Consider the following 21256-nt stretch of genomic DNA (forward strand, 5'->3'; position numbering starts at 1 on the left):
GTCTGCACGCATTTTTTGTGGTATTTGTTTGGTGCCATAGACATAAAATTGTATTTGCATGTTCGTAGTTACTGTTCTCACCGCGCAATGAACGTAATGGCGTCGCCGTCGTGCTTTTCCTGCGTATGCTACCCGCCTTTTTTTGTAAGGATGGTGTAGAGAAAAGTTTTCTTTCTTTTATATGTTAAAGATGCATTATTTAAGTGCATACTAATTTGCTCCAAAATATAAAAAGCACTCTGGCCTTGCGGCGGCTAATGCCGGCTCGGACATGCGGCGTTGTTTCGCACCAAGCCAAGTTGCCAAGCGGCGTTGTGTACAGGACGAAGGGAATGGCTTCGTGGTTCGCCGTGTTAAAGAGATCAGCTGCAATGGTGACGCTTCGGACTGTGAGCGTGTCGTCATCAGCAAGCACGAAGCCTTCATTCGGTCGCTGCTCAGCAAACCGTACAAGGTGCCCATACCGAACTACGTGCCGAGCCTGCAAAGCCGGTCCCTGGGCCTCAAGCGAACTTCGGGGCCACGGCCCCTCCACGACCCCGACGAAGAAGGTGCTCTCGTCTTGTACGCGCCCCCGCCCCAGACCAACCACGAACAGATGACGGGGACCAGTCGCCTCGTGCACGTGGTCGTCGATCCTGTGCTCACCAAAGTGCTGCGACCTCACCAGCGCGAAGGCGTCAAGTTCATGTGGGACTGCGTCACGGGCTGCCAGATCGAAGGCAGCTACGGCTGCATCATGGCCGACGAGATGGGCTTGGGGAAGACGCTGCAGTGCATTACTCTGCTGTGGACGTTGCTACGGCAGAGCCCCGAGTTCGCCGTGCCGACCATCACGAAGGCGATCATCGTGACTCCGAGCAGTTTGGTCAAGAACTGGCACAATGAGCTGTCCAAGTGGCTGGGGGACCGGGTTCGTTCCGTGGCCATCGAAAGTGGCAGCAAGGCCGAGATCGATTCCGAGGTTTGTTGTCGCGCCGGGACGCGACCCCGGCGCACGCAGGCGTTCTAGATGCAGTGCAGGCATCAGTTAATGACACTTGTAGAATGCTTGCTCGTAACCTTGTCTTCCCTCTAATTTATAGTCCACTAATCAACTAATCAACTATGCCCACAAATCAACTGTCGCGGGTTGGCATGGAGCTTGTATGTTTTCAATCACGATGTTGAGACAGGTACTAATCGAATCATAAATTGGTAATAGCATAGGTGTATTCATGATATATCATTGTACCTGATGACCATGACTCTGGTTTTGAGATGGGCAGTTGCATATCATTATGACTACGTACACGGCCCCTGCCTATCATGTCATGCCTGCCTGTCATGCCTGATGTAATCAGAAAGCTGAGCTTGCATTTAACGAGACAGACAACCGATTTTTGTAGCGCATATTTTCTTCATCCGAAATGAAAAGGCATCACTTAAAACACCTCAACCCGAAACGGTTTTGCCTATGTGCCCTGGAACTTTTGAAATCGGAATTCTCAGATCTGCCAACCATACGTGCCCCACCAAAAGGAGTGCTGGCAAGCGTGACAGTAAGCCGTGCAACAACACACTTTTAACTGCACGTGATATTAAAAGAGGTGTTTAAAAACGTTTCCCTGGCTACAGCAACAATAATGTGCAACCTTTCGTATTCCTTCATGCGATTTTGAGTCGCACGTTGAAATCGACGGAATTGTTTGGACACGTAACGTAGTTTCATATTTAGGCGCTGTGTGTACTACAGACTTCAGAAATTTTAGTGCTAAATTAAAATTATTTCGGCCTGTTTATTTAGAAATTTCTTGCGGTTACCCCAGTATATAAAACGCTGGCTTTTATATGAGCTAGACGATATACACTCCACAAAAATTGGTTGCCTGTCCCTTTAAAGGCCAAGCATTGTCATTCATGACAAATGGACAGTGGCAATTCCGGTCTGTTCTGCTTGTCATGAACGTGATGCACAGGATGCTCGCTGCTATCTGGATAGCATGCTCCTAATCACATGGGATTGTGTCCCACTAATATGAGCAATAGGTCATGGTGATGATGATGATGAAGAGGATGTCGTGACGTGTATGTACGTGCAAACTAATTCTTGGTGCCAAGTGTATGCAGTGTTCTTTCTGCTCAGGGGTGGAAGTGCTGCACTATTTGCACCACGTTGCACCAATCCCCTTTTCGTGTGCTGTCCAGCTCCAAAAGGCATTATTGCACCAAAACTGCTCTCAAGTGGGGATGCAAAATGTGACGCAACACAGTCGCTTTGCGCAGGGAGTAAAGACTCGTTCGTTGAGCTGCCATCGACAACACGGCGCACTCTGGCTGACTTCCTAAAGGTCTTCTGCCGGTCACTCATTAAAATTTCCAGCTCTCCTTTGGGTACCACGGTTTGACGCTAGGGAGGGAAGTTGGGGATAAGGCAACACAAAAATTTCGCCCCAAAATGCAGCTTCAGCGCACAGAGCCTGATGCACATGTTGTCACGTGTTGTCATCGCAATTTTTTTTTTGTCAAAAGCAAAAAATAAAAGAGCTGGACCTTTTCGCACAACCCTCACCAATTTATCTTATCGTGAGTGCGCTCGACGTTCCAAAGGTTAGATGCCGCCTTGCCGTGTCTGTCGAACAGGACAAGATAAACGACGGGGACCACACAAACCAGAGGGGAGCTTTTTATTTCATTTCATTTATATAACCCTCAAGGCCAGAGGCTTTACAGAGGGGAGTGGGTAAACTTATACAAACGATACAAAAGCAGCATGAGTGATGTTATACATTATTAGATAGTGCCGGGAAAAACGGTGTCCACTAAGTTTCTTCGTAATCGTAAAGGCTGGTGATGGCAGCTGTTGACCTGGGAAGGTGGTTCCAGTCCTGCGATGTCCTGGGTATAAATGACTGCGAACATGCCTTACTGTTACAATGCATCACTTCCACTTCAGGTTGATGACCAATGCGTGAAGAGACATAGGATCGTGAAGGAATGAAGGATCTGCGGAGAACCAGAGCATGGTAAAAAATCTTGTGGAAAAAACCAAGACAGAAGTACTGGAAACGAGTTGCTAGTTCTGGTAAACGCAGTGCGCTCTGTTAAACATAGCTAGCTTTTGTCAAGCTGGCAGTTACCTGCAAGTAATCATCTTGGTAGGGAGGCTTGCTTTACAGCGATACTTTTTGGAGCAAAAGCTCCACTACACTGCGTCTTTCAAGGTCATTCATGGTGTCACAATGACCTTCAGCCTCTGGGGCGCAAGTTGCTCCTTTCTTAACGCTTCGCTCGCTGGAAGCTTCGCTGCTGTGGTAACTCTTGACTAGGCGAGGGTGAAATGGCTACTCCGCTGGCACCATTTGTTTTCTGCATCTCTTTATTCCCTCCTCCTGGCCTTCCTTCAAGCACGCTGTTTGCACGCAAAAAAAGAGACTGACTAAATAGTGGTATGCTCATTATCTTGATGAACACGACATAGTTCTGTGGAATTTCTGGAGTGTAGATAGAGGCATGCATTACATGGGCATAGGGCAGGTAGTACGTCAGGGTATCTTTTTCTCTTGTGTGTTTTGATGTAAACATGTATTTTTAATTTGTCTAAAGTGTAATGAGGTTTATTCATGCAATTCATCACTCATTTGTTGTTTCCTCGTAGTTTCTCACGTCACCTGTTATGCTCAAATGATGGGACCATTAGATTTTTTTTTATCATTTGTCTGGTGCCTTGTTAGGTGTAAAATGGAGGTAAACTTCTAATACTTAATGCAAAAGGGAGCATTTCGCCTAATTTTAGTCTTCTCTTGATTTTTTTTTTCTCATGTTAGCAATGTTGGTGCAATACCACCAATGTTAATTTTTCATTTGTCTGAAGTCTCCATTTAGGTGTAGCTATTCAAACTATTGCCTGTCTCTAGTTTTCTCTTAGTTATTGCTCCTCTGTCAACTTTGTTGCTTTAATTATGTGAGTGCATATATATTTTGAATTTATAGAAAGTGGTTGGCTCAAAATTGAACTCTGAAAAAAAGAAATTCTTACTTTTTTTTTTTTTTGCATTGACTGGAAATAAAAAATTGCAAATAAACGGTGCTTGACCATAAGAATGTGCTCCCAAACAGACTTGAACTGCACAAAAAATAACCTTGTAATGCTCCAAAACTCCGCTTTTACTGCTCCAAAGCTGCTCCGAAAGGCTCAAGCCCGCTTCCACCCGTGTCTGTGATAAGCTCTTTTCACGGCTTCGTATTCTTGCAAATAAATGCTGTTTGACCATAAGAATGTGCTCCCAAACAGTCTTGAATTGCTCCAAAAATCACCTTTTAATGCTCAAAAACTGCCCTTTTATTGCTCCAAAGCTGCTCCGAAAGGCTCAAGCCCGCTTCCACCCGTGTCTGTGATAAGCTGTTCTCACAGCTCCGTATTCCCCGATGTCTTTTACAGATCCGTGGCTTTATGACGGCTGTGGGGCGGCGTGTCTGCACGCCCGTGCTGATCCTGTCCTACGAGACGTTCCGCCTTCACGCCGAAGCATTGCAGAGCGGCGAGGTGGGACTGGTCATTTGTGACGAGGGCCACCGACTCAAGAACTGTGAGAACCAGACGTACCACGCGCTCAACGGACTGCGCACGCGCCGCCGCGTGCTCCTGTCGGGGACGCCCATCCAGAACGACCTCCTGGAGTACTTCAGCCTCATCCACTTCGTCAACCAAGGCATCCTGGGGACGGCGCAGGAGTTCAAGCGCAAGTTCGAGCTGCCCATCCTCAAAAGCCGGGACTCATGCTCCACCGACGCCGACCGCGTGCGCGGTCAGGAGAGGCTGGACGAACTGGTCGCCATCGTGAACCGGTGCCTGATCCGCAGGACCAACGCGCTGCTGTCGCGGTACCTGCCCGTCAAGACGGAGTACATCGTCTGCTCGACGATGACACCGATGCAGCGCACTTGGTACGAGCGAGTGCTGGTTTGCTCTACTTTATTTATTCATTATACCCCTAAAGGTCCTCTCACAGGAGGATAGTCATAGGGGGTAGTGGCATTTGCGATACAGTAGCCGACCGATTCTTCGGACCCGGAGGGGAACGAAAAATATTCCAAATAAAAAAGCAGTTCGAAAAGTCCATGGGTCATTTTGTCTATGGGACAACTGGCAGTTCTTCGGGAAAGGTCGGAATATCGAGCAAATCCAAATTTTTGGAGTCCGAAAAAACGATCGGCTACTGCATAAATAATGAATAACTAGTCACACTAATTTTTCTTTTACAATCAATTAATTAGTCACACTAATTGATTGATTGTAGGGTTTAACATGCCGATGCAATGCAAGCGATTAGGTGCACCGTAGGGGAGAGCTCCGGATTAATTTTGACCTCCTGGAGATCTTTAACAAGCGTTGAAATGTTGAACACACGGGCGTTTTTGCATTTCGCCTCTATCAGAAAAGTGGCCTTATACGGCCTGGAATCGAACCCGCATCCTCATGAATAACTAGTCATACAAATTCACAAACATCAAAAATGAAATACAAGGCCTAATATTCTTGCCGTATAATTAATATTAATGATAAATGTCAGAAATAGCTTATCAAATTAATCTGCGGTGAACAAAAACAGCAAAAGTGAGCTCCATCGATATTAGGATTCAAATGGCCATTCAAGAAATAGGTATTATATTCATATAAATACAAGATTCAGCGCATAGTTGAATTGCTGCACCTAGACTGCACTGTTTCAGTTCTCTGAACAGTGCAGGATAGGTCTTTTGAAATGAGGTTGAACTGTGTGATCACCCCATTGCTCGTTTGGGCGCATGCAAACTGCATGTTTCAAGTGCAGGTCAATCACACCTAGTATCTCGGCGGGCCTCCTACTAGGCAAGTGTGCAGGAATACTCTATATTTATTTATTTATGAAGTGCAGAGCGCTTTAGGGGCTCGCCTTGTCGTCGTAGCTCGCTCGCTGGACCCAAGTAGAGCCTAACAGTGTTCCGTCGTCGCGGCGCAACCCAGAGGCTTCTAAAGACAAGCGGTTTATAGAGTCATAAGCATTCGAAACTCATGAACTGCTGGCGCTTGTCATAGATCTCTTTGTTGTTTAGCGCAAAGAAAACTGTAGGGACATTTGAGTCAAAATAAGCATTCGAAACTCATGAACTGCTGGCGCTTGTCATAGATCTCTTTGTTGTTTAGCGCAAAGAAAACTGTAGGGACATTTGAGTCAAAATATACGTAACAAACCGGCAGCGCCCGCATTCATTTAGTTAGGAACGCTCCTTGGGTCGACTTTTTACGATAGTGAGCGAAAAAAGTGACGGTGCAACACCAGCATGTGCGGGAGGAAATGCAAGCACAAAAAGAACAGAACTCCTGCTGGCGCAGTTTCAGGCAGGGGACGTGCGAGCACTGCGAAGGCAGGTAATCTGTATTGCATTGGGTGGTAGTGGTGAGCGTATAACGGCGCTACAGCCCATTAAGGCAAATCACTGCTCTGCACTTCCGACAGCTTTCACGTTGAGTGGAACGGCTTTAATTTTTTATGATACCTGCTCCTGTTTGTCTCTCTCTCTCTCTTCTTTTTTTTTTTTTTTGTCCCATAACACAGGCTCTGAGTCCTGGTCCTTGCCTTACGAGTGAATCACAGAAGGTGCTCATTCAGTGAAGGAAACATAAAATTTGGATGTAACCGTAAATGGCCCTGCAACTTGTGGTATATTATGTGGCATCTCTTACCTGATGTTGCCGGCAGCATTGCTGGTTACAGCTGATGCGAACCATTCAGCGTCCATAGAATGCCTGTGCAGCAAAAGCTCATAGACAATGACTTGAGATATTTGGCTATTTGGTGCATTGCAAAGCGTTTGCACTACCTGTACATGGCACAATGAAACAGTCAATAACAGGGACCAGAAAATAGGAAGCACTTTGCTTAATCAAGTAATTCCTATGTCATACCCCTATAACAGTCTTCTTGTTTTACTGTATTCGGCAGTGCCGGTGGGAACATTTTGCAAGGTCATTGAGTGGAACTTAGAGGAGCCAGTAAGATCTGTTACAATCTTGGGCAGCAATTTCACTCTAGCCATCTCTTCTTAACACATCCACAGTAATGAAGTCCTGTGCAACAAGAATTACACCTTAACATAGTTTTGGGGGGTTTATGACAGGTACGTGTTGCTCCCTAATCAGACATCACATGATAACAAAGTTCTCAAGATAACGATTCTCTGCTTCCCTCTGCTTCCCTTCACTTTGTCCTGTTCAGTGTTCGCTGGCATGCTGAATTCCACCTCTAGACATCTGTGGGTGTGTTCCAATTTCCCCTTTAGACAACTTCATTGCTGTCTTAGGAGACCGTCTGTCACATCGAGCCCCGTTACAATTCGAACGGAGACTGCTTCATGCAGACAGGAAAACGATGCTGGCTACCTTCCTGTCTAAACTAAAGAAATGACGGCAGCACCACCTTTTTACATAGTATTGTTTAAAAAAACTGCCTTGTTCTTTTATTGAAATATTTCGCATAATTTACTAGTTGCGAAGATACTTTTGTTTACTTTTTAAATAATGTAAAAAAACATGCCACTAGGTCCACCCATAGTGTTTGTATTCTGATGACGTCAGCGTGTGATTGCTGAAAGCAGAGTCTCATTTACCCCTCCTCTCGTTTCGCCTCAAATGTCGCCAGACACTCTTTATTTCACAAGTTTTTCCACCGCTGGACGCGCACACTGTTATACATTGTGCCCCCAACACACGTTTCTCATTGCACTGGTCATCCCCTTCAAGTCATGCTCATGTGCACACACTGTTATGTTTTCTAACTCATTCTTTTTCTCACACAGCTGTCCTTTTAGGCGACATTCCTGCCATTACTTGTTCCTTCACCTTCATAAACAACATTACTAATCACCTTTCAACGTAGGACAAAAGACGGCTTCTGCGTAGTTTTTATGCAACCCACCCCTTATGTATAACCCCGCAAGGGGTCTTTAACCTCTTCTAGTCCGAATTTTCCGTAAGGCATGAAAAAAATATCTTTGCTATCGCTTTTGCGTCTGCTTATGAGGAAGCCACAGAAGAACTTTTACACATTCGGGGGGTTTCGGAAGAAAGTTATGGATATGGCACAAAAACAAAACAAAAGATCATAATAAAGCAGCTCATGGTAAATTTCTTCAGAAACAAATTATTTACGGCAACTCCGCGCATTTCTCGACAAAGTGCCTAATGTCGCGACATTTTTATTGCAACCAAGATACTTGCATTCCTTTAGTAAATACGAGTATCAATGAACCGCCACAGAGGAACGGTGATCACTGGCATAAACCGGAGAAATGGGAGCAGTCAGCACTTTACTGAAAGTGAGGAATATGATGCCACTTGTTCCATATGTTGCCATCAATGCCTAGATTCCATCTGAGCGCGGAGGTTGCTGCTACCGATTTTTTGTTCTATTTGCATGGCTTATAATTGGTGTGATGCAAAATCGCGACAACCAGTAATAAGAGGTTAAGGGAATGAAATGAAATGAAATGCATTCATCTTTTCTGAAACTGCGACTTGCGTTTGTTGACGTGTTTGCTGCGATGCTTTTGTCTGCGGTGGTAGCCACTGTGCCGTTCTAATTCTGGCTGCTTTGGGAGTCTAAGTAGGCTGCTTCGTAGGCTGTCTACCAAGCTTCACAAATCAAAATGCAACGTACGATTTTTGTGCAGGTACGAGCAGCTGGCCTCCATCAGGGGCACCACCCCGCTGGCAACCATCACCCTGCTCAAGAAGCTCTGCAACCACCCCTCGCTGGTGCGGGAGTGTTTCCCGGAGAGCGAGAAGCTCTTCCGGGGCCCCTCAGTCCAGCCGGAGCTGTCCGGCAAGCTCCGGCTGCTCGACGCCCTCCTGGCCGTCATCCGGAGCACGACCGACGACAAGGTGGTCCTCATCTCCAACTACACCCAGACGCTGGACGTGTTTGAGCGGCTGTGCCGCGAGCGCGGCTACGGCTCGTTCCGGCTCGACGGCAGCATGACCATCAAGAAGCGGGCGAAGATAGTCGCCGCCTTCAACATGCCGTCCAGCCCCGAGTTTGCCTTCATGCTGAGCAGCAAGGCGGGTGGCTGCGGACTCAACCTCATCGGGGCCAACAGGTGAATCGCGTTTGTCCCAGTACTGTGGAGGTCATCGGTGGGTTTTTCTTTTTCATCCGCAGCAAACGCTTGCTGGGAAAACCTGCGCTGCTTTTGTGAAGTCTCTTTTGTCATCTGTAACATCAAGCTGTACTTATGGAAAAACACTGCTCTTAAAACAGCTCCGTTTAATTTTGAAGTAAACTTTCTGAAATTTTCCAGTCTTGCTGCTCGTTTCCCACTGATTTAAAATATGCCAGTATTTCTTGAGTCAGTCAGTTAGTTCCCAAGATAATTAGAGATAATTAGTCATTTTTGGAGGAACAATAGACAGAACAGTGTTAGTCATAGAACTGTAATCTTTACTTTTTCTAATACTATGAACCCTTGCAAATGCAATAAGAGAATCGGTTTTTCGATGCGCCGCTTAGAACTACTTTTACAGCTCATTAAACTCTGGTGTTTGAAATGAGCATTCAAAATGGTTCCTTGCCACTGGTGCCACCAAAGGTCACCTTACAAAATGACAGGGCGTGGCTAATGCACATGCCACCTTTGCTTAGAATATGAAACTCCGGTTTAGTGCCTTCAGGTTATAGGTTGCGGCTAACGGGAACATTTTTGGAGTCACATAATTTGCAGTCTTCACTAGTTTTTATTGGACTTAAGGAAGCACTGAAGCAAGTCAGAACTGGGACGAGCTGCACAACTTGTGCGCATGTACTCATGACGCAGGCTGGTGATGTTCGACCCAGACTGGAACCCGGCGAACGACGCACAGGCCATGGCACGCGTGTGGCGTGACGGTCAGCGCAAGCCGTGCTTCGTCTATCGGTTCGTCTCCTCTGGAAGCATTGAGGAGAAGATTCTCCAGCGGCAAACGCACAAGAAGGCCCTGAGCAGTTGTGTTGTCGACTCGGAAGAGAACGTTGCCAGGCATTTCAGTGCTGCCGACCTCAGGGACCTCTTCAGGTAGCTGAGCCTCTGGTTTACTCCTTCATCGTCGTAATCATCATCATCATCATCATCAATCTATGTACGCCCACTGCAGAGCGAAGGCCTCTCCCACAGATCTCCAATTACCCCTGTCCTGTGCTAACTGCGACCAATTTATCCCCGCAAACTTCTTGATCTCATCTGCCCACCTAACTTTCTGCCACCCTCTGCCACAATTGCCTTCTCTAGGGAGTCACTCTGTTACCTTTAATGAGCCACGGTTATCTTGCCTTCGCATTACATGCCCTGCCCATGTCCATTTGTTCTTCTTAAGTTCCACTAATGCGTCCTCAACACGCGTTTGTTCCCTGACCCACTCTGCTGTCTTCTTGCCCCTTAATGTTACACCTATCATCTTCCCTTCCATTGCTCGCCGAGTCGTCCTCAATTTAAGTTGAACCCTTTGAGTGAGCCTCCAAGTTTCTGCCCCGTTGGTGAGCACCAGTAAGATGCAGCTGTCATACACTTTCTTCTTCAGGGACAATGGTAGGCTTCCATTCATTATCTGAGAATGCCTGCCTTAAGGCCCACTTTTGGTGGGAAAGGAGGAAAAGTTATCCGCATCATTACAACTGTCCAAAGTACTATTAGAGGGCACTTAAACCTTGCCACCACAGGGCAGTGATTGGGGGAGGAATCGGAAGAAAATCTGCTGATTATCTAAAGTCCAGTGACGTGAAAATAGGTTGGCATTTCTTAATCGTGAGCCAGTCACGTATTGCTTCATGTGCTGTGCTTTGCTCCATTGCTTTTCCTTCTTTAACAGCACTCGGGGCTCATTTTTCGAACATCGTTGGAGCAACACAGCTGCAGTTCTCGTACTTTGCCTGAGATGAGATTTAACGAATTTAGTTCAATTGCACTGCTGCACTAATGCACTGCTTTTGGGGCCACTAGGTGTTGCACGCAGCGCTTTTTACATTACTGGTGCTATTCGATATCCTGAGCCTAGTACCATTTTTATCCACTTAATTCCCACATATCTTTTTCAGAATTGCTGGGCTCACACAGGAAACTAACAAACTGCACAGAAGTTCTACGAGTACAGGGGTCACATCTGCAAAAGTCTAAGAGTGTAGTTAACGAGTACCATGTCAGCAGCTGAAAGTTTTGTTTTACGAAGCTTACCGTATTTACTCACGTAATAAACCCACTTTTTTTCTAGAAAATTTGGCACGAATTTGGGGAGAGGGTTCCTTATGTGGGAAAAAATTGCGAGAGATTTTTAAAAGTTGAAATTTCATACAATAAAGTTGCTAAGAGAAGCGCTTTTAGAGCCTTACCATTTTCGTAAAACCACGTAGGTAATTATGTAATCAAATTTCTTTTTTATTCCCAACATGCTAGTCATATGGAGCTGCCCTCACTGAAGTAGCTAGTGGCTTCATATTTGTTGTCAGCCCACAGTGGACCGTCTTCCGTGCTGTCAAGGTACTCCCCGACATGGGGGAAACTTCCCCTTTTTGGGCCCACGAAACACACGGCGATCCCTGTTCATGCCTAAAAACCTCTCATTTTCAGCCGTAGCGTACACGCACTGGGTCAACACTGAAGTGCCGCCCGCCATGTGCATCAACGCATGCTCCACCACATTCAGTTTAAAACCGGCTGTGTAGCTCATGTACTGGCCCATCGTATGGAGCACACCAGGAGCACTAGAAAAAGGTTGCAACACAGCTGAACAACAGAACCAGGGAGCGTAATGGCGACGTCATGGAACAGCAAGAGCAGAGGAGTGTGGAGTGTGTTTAGTGCTTTGTTCGCACGCCACCAAAACCAGCCAGAGCAGCAAAGAGCAGGGAAGGAGTGCGGAGTACGTTTTGTGATTGTTCGCTCGCCGCAACGTTTCTATGGCACAAGAAGGTTTGTTTTGCGTTCAGCAGGTGGCGCTCCGCAAGCGCACAATTCGAGTGGTGGTGGAAGAAAAGTAGGGAAGGGATGGGTATGCAAGTGGAGTAATCATACGGATGAGAATTCAGAACAACGGGGCGAGAAAAAAGGGGGGTGGGAGCGATGAGCGTTTAAAACAGGGATGAGGTGGGGAGGTGGGGGGAAGCAAATCTAGTAGGTTAGCTAGGAGTAGGACAAGTAAGTGTAATAAAGCAGGCAAGTCGGTTGCTGACAACCGACGCCCCAGTGCAAAGGGAGAGCCCCTAATCATCATCATCATCGTAATTTTTAAATAGTGAGTTCGTTTTGTTGGAATGCGTTTTTAGCCTTTCTGCGCCTACTGTAGCGTGATATCAAGTTGTTGTGATCGTCTTAGACATCACCAACCATGCTGAGGTAAAAACATATTTTCGCTGCATTTTTTATTGTGTCAAAAAAGTAAATTTTTAATAAGAAAAGTGGGGGAGGCTTCATTACGCGAGTAAATACTGTAATATACTTTATGTACTCAGAGTCACAGTGGGAGTGCCCAAACTTTATTTGAAAATGAGGACTCAACTGCCAGTCAGAAAGATGAGATGAGAGATGTAAAAATGTAAATGCCTTCAAATGTTTAAGCAAAATTTGCAACATGGAGAAAAGGGTAAAAGAAAAGTCTTTTGATGGTCTGGTGAGAAGGATAGTACTGCCGTAGCTTTGAGGGAGAGAGTGTAGCCAATTTTATCGAGGCCCATAGTGCAGCAGCAGCATTTCTCATGGTGTAGAGGTTAAACGAGCACTGACATGAAATTTTCATGTTAGTTTTTTTTTTACTGCAATGGGTGCTTACAAGCCCACTAATCATAGAGTGACACATTAGACAGCCGATGGCAGCATAAATGCTTAACAGCCGCGTTTGTGTCAGTTTCGGTTTCAACTAAATGAATCCCGAGGCAGCCACCATGACAAGAGGGCGCTCATGACGTCGCCATTCTCGTCGCATTACTGCCCGTGTGGACGCACGTGCACTCGTTCACTCACGCGCCTAGACCGGCTGTGGTCTCCACCATCTCCACTCTCTGGGCAGCATGACGTCAGTCCCGAAACCGTGACATGTACATCAGCGCGTTGGCCACATCATAGGAGCCCTCACGTCGGCAGTTTGGGGCTAGGAGGAGCAGATGGCAGCATCATCCTGACGCTGATTGCGAAAGGGTATCCGCTCTGAGCTTTCTTGTGGGTACGAAGATTAAAATGGATTTAAAATATGTTACACTGAACGGTTACTGTTGAAGCACGTGAGAGATATCTCCATGTACAAAGGAAGCCTTTTACGTAGTTATCTCAGCTTTAAGCCAGCAGAAACAAGAGCATGCGTCAAGGCACATTGAATGCAGAATTCAGGACAAATAAAGGCTGCTCTAATGGTCTCTAAAGGGCCTTGGATTTAGCCTTGAAGGGCAGTGTTATGTCTGTCAGCAGTAGCTTTCTTCATTTCACAACAGCTTGTCTTGGCACCATGTTGGATTACGTCGGCTTCCACAGGCTTTGCCGCTAGCATCGTGGGTGGAACACAAATCAGGCTCATTTTGCAAATGTTGAGACCCTACTTCAGCTGCCTTACATTCATAGAGAAAAATATTTTCTTTCTTACCAGACATTTTTATAACAACCTGCGATACAGGCTGGCCTCAATATGAGTAAATATGGCCAGACAGGAGTGAATGAGGGAGCGTTCTGTCACATTTCTGTCTTTCACATCTTCGTGCAATGGCCTCCCTGCTAGCAGTTACTTCAGTACTGTTCGCTGCCCTCACTCCAGCTAGCGCTAGCAATAGGTTTTGTCGTTAGATGTGTTGTTGGACATCCTCAGTGGAGCACAGATGTCCAAGCCAATAAAAAGGTGGAAAAGATGAAGGAAGCTCACACTAACAAATAAGACTTGAAGGTAGCGAAGCTGTACGCAACCTTCACGACCATCACGAAGGCTTAAGTCCACGATTCCAGCCGATTTGCTGCTTCTTTACTGCTGCAACGACCTTTACTCCATCATTGTTGCTATTAGTGTGAGCTTGTTTCTTTCTCTTTTTTTAAGTGATAATCATTGGACATCACCTTAGAGGGACGTACGCTATGACGTGTCTTTCTCGTTTTGAGCAAGTGTTGCCACGATTGCGGCGAAGGCAGGAGCATTTTTTCCCCCTTATCTCTCTAAGACAATCGTGCGCTGGGGACGCTGGGTGGTCACTGGAAGGCACACACACACGAGCACTCGACTTTTTTTTTTTTTCTTCTTCTTCTTCTTTTTCTCTGTCGGGTGGTCGCTGCAGTCTTGGCCGATCTCCCTAAGTGGGTATGCTTGGCTTGACAAACGGGTGCAGGGATTCTGGGCAGTCACAAGGCATGCACACACGAGCACTATGCATTTTCTCAGTTTTGTTAACTGCGGGGCGGTCACTGCGTGGCACGCGGTCACGTGCACGTGCTCGGCAATTTTTCGGTATTTTGAACTGCAGACACAAAAAATTACAATTTGCTAAGCAGCTTCACTGTTAAAAAATGTACATGGCGACACAAACGCATACAGATGTAGTCACACGTACAGTTCTACATTTTGTTATTCTTGTCACGTGCGCAGTTCAAAAATTACAGAATTTTCTCCAGTCCAGAATCCCTCAAAAAACGCTGCAAAGTTTTTGTCATTTGCTGAACTGTTTTACTCAACTTTATTTAGATTTTTGTTTCTTGCATTTAATTGCTTGTGTTTTAATATACATTTAAATTTCGTTTTCTCTGTCATTGTTGTGTCCTTAATCTCCCACGTCCACCTCACAGCATTGTAATCATCCCCATCTGGCGGGGCAAGCACTGCCGCTAGCAGAGCTGACCTCTAGTATAGTCCACATTAAACTACTTATTCTGAACTCCTCAGCGTTGCGGCTGCCGAAAATAGCATACCGTATTTTTGCACGTACAGTCGAACACGGATATATCGAACTCCAAGGGGATCGCTAAATAGTTCGATATATGAAAAATTCGATATAAAAAATATGGGCTCTGAGACCTCACCTATGGCGGACGATCACTTACCGATCGGCGCATTCATGAATGACAACTAATTCCGCACTCACGACGCAACAGGACGCTTTATTTCCGTGAAAAAAAATCGCATGATCTTGTCCTGCTTCTTCGTTCTGGAAATGAAAATTAAAGACGCTGGTCTCGACGAGCCTGTCCAGGTGCGACAGCCCAGTTCCTTCCATGTCGTCGCAACAACGGCGAATCAAGCTGAACGGAGCGGCCACTTCACCCGCGGAGTACGATCGTGTAGCCGCCTCCTCGTCCGGGCGATCTTCGCCACTCGAGCTATCGGCTTGGGCTCCTGCGACCGCAGCTATGATATCCTCGTCACCGAGGCTCGCAACAGCCTGAACATTGGTGTCAGCGTTCACCAAGTCGTCGGCAGACAGCGCTGGAACAGCTGCCGGGAAAAGGGACGACAACTCACGAAACGTGTCGCCCATGCACTCGTCGTCGTCGTCGCCGTCTTCGCAAGCTTCGGAAAGTTCGGCCGCCACAAAGCCTGCTTTCCGGAAGCAGTTGGCCACGGTCTCCTTCTTCATGCCGCTCCAAGCGCCTGTCATCATATGTATGGCCCCAGTCGGGGCATCCCTACCTCGCACAGCCACATTTTCCCAGCGTTCGGGCTTGTGTGCCTAGAGAGATTTAGCATACCGGGCTCCGTCCGCTAACGCTACGGCGGCCTGTAGCGGGGCCCGACTGGGAAGTGCAAATTCGTTCCGGTAGAGGGGATTAGTTCCGCGAGCCAGTCTTCGCCATGCCCGCGCATGCCCGCGCATGCTCCACATCCTCCTCGACCTTAATCGGGGGTGCAGCGACCGCCGAAGACCACCTTCCAGCTCGCGCGGCGTTCGATATACCCAATGTAGGGGAAAATACGATTCGATATAAACGTACGAATTCCTATACTTTTACACATAATTTTCAAGGGGATAATTTATGAGTTCGATATAGACAATAATTCGATATACCCGTGTTCGATATATCCGTGTTCGACTGTATAACTCGCACCTGCATACAATCCGCACCCCCACTTTCAGCACCCCGGGAAAGAAAAAAAAACTCCCCCCACCTCCCCGAAGGGGATCGTGCGGAAATGCGAATGCATTGGGTGCACTGATGAGTGCGCTGCGGCAAGCAGTCACGGAGAGAGGCGCGCGCTGCACTGCATTTATATATATTTTTCCGAGCGCAGCGAGCAGAGAGAGGGTACGCGGAGAGGAGAGAGAGACCCGCGCAACACGCCCGCCCCGCGCGCGAGCTCTCTCCGCCGAGCTCCGCGATGCGAGCGCCCTCACACGCCCGAGCGCGCTCCTCCTCTCCACTCACTCTCCGCTACTCCACCCGAGCTCCGCGATGCGAGCGCCCTCACACGCCGAGCGCGCTCCTCCTCTCCCCTTGCCCTCCGCTACTCCCGCCCGAGCTACCACGTGCTCCGGTAGGCTCGCCACAGCTGTTGCTAGGCGCACGCTGGCCAACGCACGACAACCCCCGACTAAGAAATGCATTCGCGTTTAAAAAATTCTCGCGAATTCCCCGCATATTTGATACAGGAAAGGCTGCACCGAAGCTACTGCTCAAGCAACACATCATTAAAGGTTCTATCTCTCTCTCTCTCTCTCTCTCTCTCTCTCTCTCTCTCTCTCTCTCTCTCTCTCTCTCTCTCTCTCTCTCTCTCTCTCTCTCTCTCTCTCTCTCTCTCTCTCTCTCACTCTCACTCCCCTTAGTGACCAAAGCAGTTGTTGGCACAAACCTGACAAGATGCTGTGTTCTCCTTCTATCTCGTTGCTACCATTGCAGGCTGGACAGTGAAGAGGTCCGGAGCTCGACGCATGAGTCGCTCTCATGTCGACGCTGTGTGAACAACATCGAGGCTCGACCCCCTCCAGAGGACGCTGACCTGGCTAGCGACCTGTCCCAGTGGCAGCACTGCTGGGCACGCAAGCAAGTCGAGGACCCCATTCTGCGTCAATGTTGGGAGTCGGGCGTCAACTTTGCATTTGCACAGCGTTCACACCAGGCACCCGTGGCCGTGCCCTGATCGGGAAGAAGCCACCCATGTACAGTCACGTTCAGAATGACGTGGAACGTTTGCCAGTGTACGCACGGGCGACATTTGTGATTGTGTGGCACCCATTGAGACGTTTCGATCAGTACACTTCTAAGTCGTCGCGCAGTATACAGTCAAACCCACTTAATTTGGACCTGACATATAAGGTGCATCTCTTTTTGTAATGAGTGAACTTTTATCAGCCAGACACATTCTGTTATTGAGATTTCACCCTTGCTTCATTTGTTCTACAGTAAATCCTTGTTACAAGAGACACTCAGGGGACCCAGAAAGCATGTCTCGCGTAACCAAGGCCTCTTGTATGTGATGTCGCTAACATTGCGAACATTGCCAACTAAACCATTTTCATTGAAATGTCTCTTATAACCCAGTGTCTCTTATAACCAAGTGTCTCTTGTAACAATGTTTTACTGTAGTTAGCTCATCTGTACTAATCCATTTGTAACGGCCTGGTTTGCAGTAGGAGCACAGGAAACTAGTAATAATCACAGTTTGGATGATGAACTTCCACTTTGGACTTTTAAGCTCTTAATTTTAAAGCAATGATACCTTGGTGTTGGTGCCTAAATACTAATGTGGGTTCTACATCACACTAAGCTCAGCTTTAATTTTCAGGGCAATATGTCAGGGTGTTTCAAAGGAAGTTGTGGGCTGACGGTGGATAGTTGTTCCATTCTTGCATTCAACACCAGCTAGAATTGGAATAAAGTGCTACTCCAGTTCCAATCACTGATACCTTTGGCCGAATTGTTTGGCTCCAGGGGTCTCGCCTCAATAGATGAGCGACGATTGTGTTTGTCGTGCACTTCATGTTGTTCTTTTCTCTCTCTTTTTTTTTTTTTGTACAAAACTGTGCTAGCTCTTTTCTTGTTTCTTTCTGGTCTTGCCTCAATAGACAAAGCATTTTCGTGTTTGTCATGAACTTCATGTGGGGGTGAGACAGCTGCGCATATTGCGCAGTTCTGATACAAATCTGATTTTCTGCACCAAGCTGCTCCGAAAGCATGAAAATTGCAAAAGATGTGCCAAACTTCTCTAAAACAGCTCGAAAAGGGAGGATTTTGACGCTCACGTCAGTTTCAATGAAGAAAAATTCTGACTTGACAACGTGATTTTTTGGGCCAACCCAAGGTGACGCTGTTTTTATTGGCTTGATCAATCAATCAATCAATAAAAAAATGCAGGGTTCATAACGCAAATAAAGTCCCAAACATCGTTTTTTCAAAAGTCACGTTTTTATATTGCACGTTTTATATTCTGCATGCCTCTGAAGTTTCCTCGCGGAAAACCATTGCAAAGTGGCAGAGAGAAATACTTATGTCAGCTGAGGTGAAAAAATATTTGTGCAAGTTGACAAAAAAAACAGCAACTTTTAGAGAGTTGTCCCCCTGGAACGACACCAGCGGGCACCGCCATCTTGGTATGGGTAGATTGCCGAGCCCTCGTCTTTCGCATTCTGGTCGCCTTTTTTGTCGTCTCTCACAAACACACAAATGGAAAAAAAAGAAAGACGGTGAAATGAAGAAAACAAAAAGCTTCTAGAGTGCGAGTAGCTGTCTGACCGAGTTCGCTGAAACAGCCTTCTTGATCGCTGGGCAAAGCGGCTGCTGCATAGTTCATGTGCTTAGTGCGCTCAGCCGACCTCTTCCCTGGTTTAGGTTATGCGGGAGGCGGGGTCCCCATTTAGTCGTTTGTTGTTATTGTTGTTGTGGTCCCAAACAGTGAAGTTACTGCAGCGATAATGCTTGAGAATGTGTGCCACAGTGCCCGAAACTTTGCCTTCACTCGTCCTTGAGTATGAAACGCGGTGCGTGCGTCTACAATAGGAGCTCATGTAGCGACATGCTTTGGAAGTTCACCCAATGCTTCCCAAGCGACAACACTTAGGAAGTTCACCCGGCTTGCACAGGAAATTGCCCCTATGGAAAGGGGCGGCTGCAAAAACACAAGAACGTTCTTATTTTTTATTTTTTTTTAACTCTATGTGATATAAAATGCGAAGTTATTGCTATGTTTGACAGCGAGCTTGTACACCACGAGACTGTGACAATCGACACGCCAGAAGTTGCAGTGCGGGCTGCATCACTGCAGAGTCTGCGGGCAGCACCCAATCGTGGGACTGGTTGCTATTGCATGCAAGTAATAATAGTTAGTGTATCTGAAGTGAAATTTGATGGCAAAGGCAAGGGGTTTAAACAGCACATTACGGTCGTGGTGAACATGCACCTCAAGGATTGAAATTATCCTGGCAACAACTGTCACCTACTTTGCGCAAGTTTTCCCGTGGCTCTACACTTGTTCGTACAACTCAGTCTGTGGTTGGAAAAATAATAATTTCGGCTGTCAAACGATATAAAAACACCTTACAATTGTAGATATTTTTATTTTGCTATTTCTTACGACCGTATACGTTGTGTTTGCGTAGAGCCTCAATAAAAGTTCAGAGGTTTTATAAGGAAGTACTAGTGATGTTCGTATCTTGTGATACTCTGCTAATAAAAACTGTCTTCATCTGCTGTTTCAGTGTTCGTAGTCCAAACTGATTAAAAAAGTGTACTGTTTCCCCAAGTTGCCGCTAATTTGATTTTTTAAGCTCCTAAAGTAGCGTAATAAATGTCGTTAACTGTTCCAAATTAAGGTTCTTCTGCTCCAAAATCAAGATGTTGCTTCTTCGAAAGCTGCTCCCAAATATGCTTCAGCTGTCCCACCCCTGTGTGAAACTGTGCTAACTGTTTTCTGTTTTGTTTGGGATCTTTTCTCAATGACAAATGATGCTTGTGTTTGGTGTGTACTTTGTTATATATATTTTTTTTTCGACACGAAACTGTGCTAGCCTTTTTTGTTTGTTTGTTTATTGTGTTCGTCAGAATCAGGAGCAGTATGTAGAGTTTGTCTCTCTCGGTCGACACCCAACACAGTGATTATGCTAACTATTTTTGCCTGCTCGGAATAATGCTTCATTTTCCTTTATTTTATTTATATGGGCATAAATTCATGCCCTGTTATGGTCGATATTGCCAGGGAAAGTGTTGTTCTTAGCATCCTTGTTGCCAACCCTATTCACGGAAGGTCGCATACATGTACATATCTTGCTGTGCAAGACTGTTGCGAATAAACATCGTTTTAAGCTAAGTGCCTTGTTTATTATTATTGCTTGTATTCACTGGCGAGGCGCGCATGCAGGCAACTGTATGAGTGCGCCGTCACTGGTTACGTCGGGCTCCGCGGGATGGCGGTACTTGTCCGTGCTACGCACACGACTGTGTTGCACTCTACCTCGCCGAACGCAAAGTATTGCCTCGACTCCAGTGTGAGTGCGATTAATAACATCTCTGTTGACACCACCGTTGAGAATCGGGTTGAAACGGAGCAGACGACGCACGCCGGTTTTTTTTTTTTTTTTCGGCGTGCGGGCGAAGTGGCCCAAGCCGCGCCATGTACGTGGCGCATCGGCCATGTCTGTGGCCGCTTCCAGTGTTGCCAAGCAAAGAAATTGACAGCTCAACTTTTCAGGGAATATCACCTATAAGGCACTGTTTGTTTTGAAGGTGTATTCAACAACAGGAAACACTAATGTGCTGACACCACGGAGCAAGATAAAGAGGAGCGCCGACCGTGGCCCAGAAAAAATCATTTGCTCGGGCCGATAATGTCCACGCGCCGCCGGCCGCCCAGCTTTCCCTTTGCTCTATTCCTCCTTCGTTCGCCCTCTCGTCGCTGTGCCTCTGTACATGGCTCTTCCCTTCTTCGCTCTCCCCACAGGCGTCTTTTCTTTCGCAGCAACGTCTGTCGTATGCCTCACTCGTACCTCGTGGCTCGCGGGATTAGGCTGCAACTTGAGTAATGCGGTGCACTGCTCCTGTGGCGCGAGGTCCCTCGGCAGCCGCGGTTGGTCTGCTATGCTCGCTACAACTCAAGAACGGCACCACCTCATGTAGTGTATCACTCCGCCAAAGCGCCGGACCCGTTACGTGAGTGCGCGCGCGTTTTGAAAGGGGTTTGCTATGAATGCGTGATATCGTCTGCCTTGTCTCACGCAGTTTGTCGTCACTGGAGTCGTTTATAAGCGTATTAAGTCCAAAAAAATCACGGGAACGGCTCACGCCATGTTCAAAATATTCCCAGTAACGCCCTACTTGCGCC

The 21256-nt window shown here is 46.8% G+C and overlaps 1 protein-coding gene across 1 annotated transcript; it reads left to right on the forward strand.

Annotated features, from left to right (window-relative positions):
* Positions 1 to 88: 88 nt before the first annotated feature.
* Okr (DNA repair and recombination protein RAD54-like okr) lies at positions 89 to 20245 on the forward strand. Its single transcript, XM_077693797.1, has 5 exons — positions 89 to 964; positions 4421 to 4926; positions 8692 to 9117; positions 9832 to 10068; positions 16843 to 20245. The coding sequence occupies exons 1-5, from the start codon at positions 272 to 274 to the stop codon at positions 17081 to 17083; spliced, it is 2103 nt and encodes a 700-aa protein (XP_077549923.1). The 5' UTR covers positions 89 to 271; the 3' UTR covers positions 17084 to 20245.
* The last annotated feature ends 1011 nt before the right edge of the window (positions 20246 to 21256 follow it).

Source organism: Haemaphysalis longicornis, unplaced genomic scaffold, assembly GCF_048455015.1.
Source record: "Haemaphysalis longicornis isolate Haplotype H1 unplaced genomic scaffold, Haemaphysalis longicornis Haplotype H1 scaffold_12, whole genome shotgun sequence".
Taxonomy (NCBI): domain Eukaryota; kingdom Metazoa; phylum Arthropoda; class Arachnida; order Ixodida; family Ixodidae; genus Haemaphysalis; species Haemaphysalis longicornis.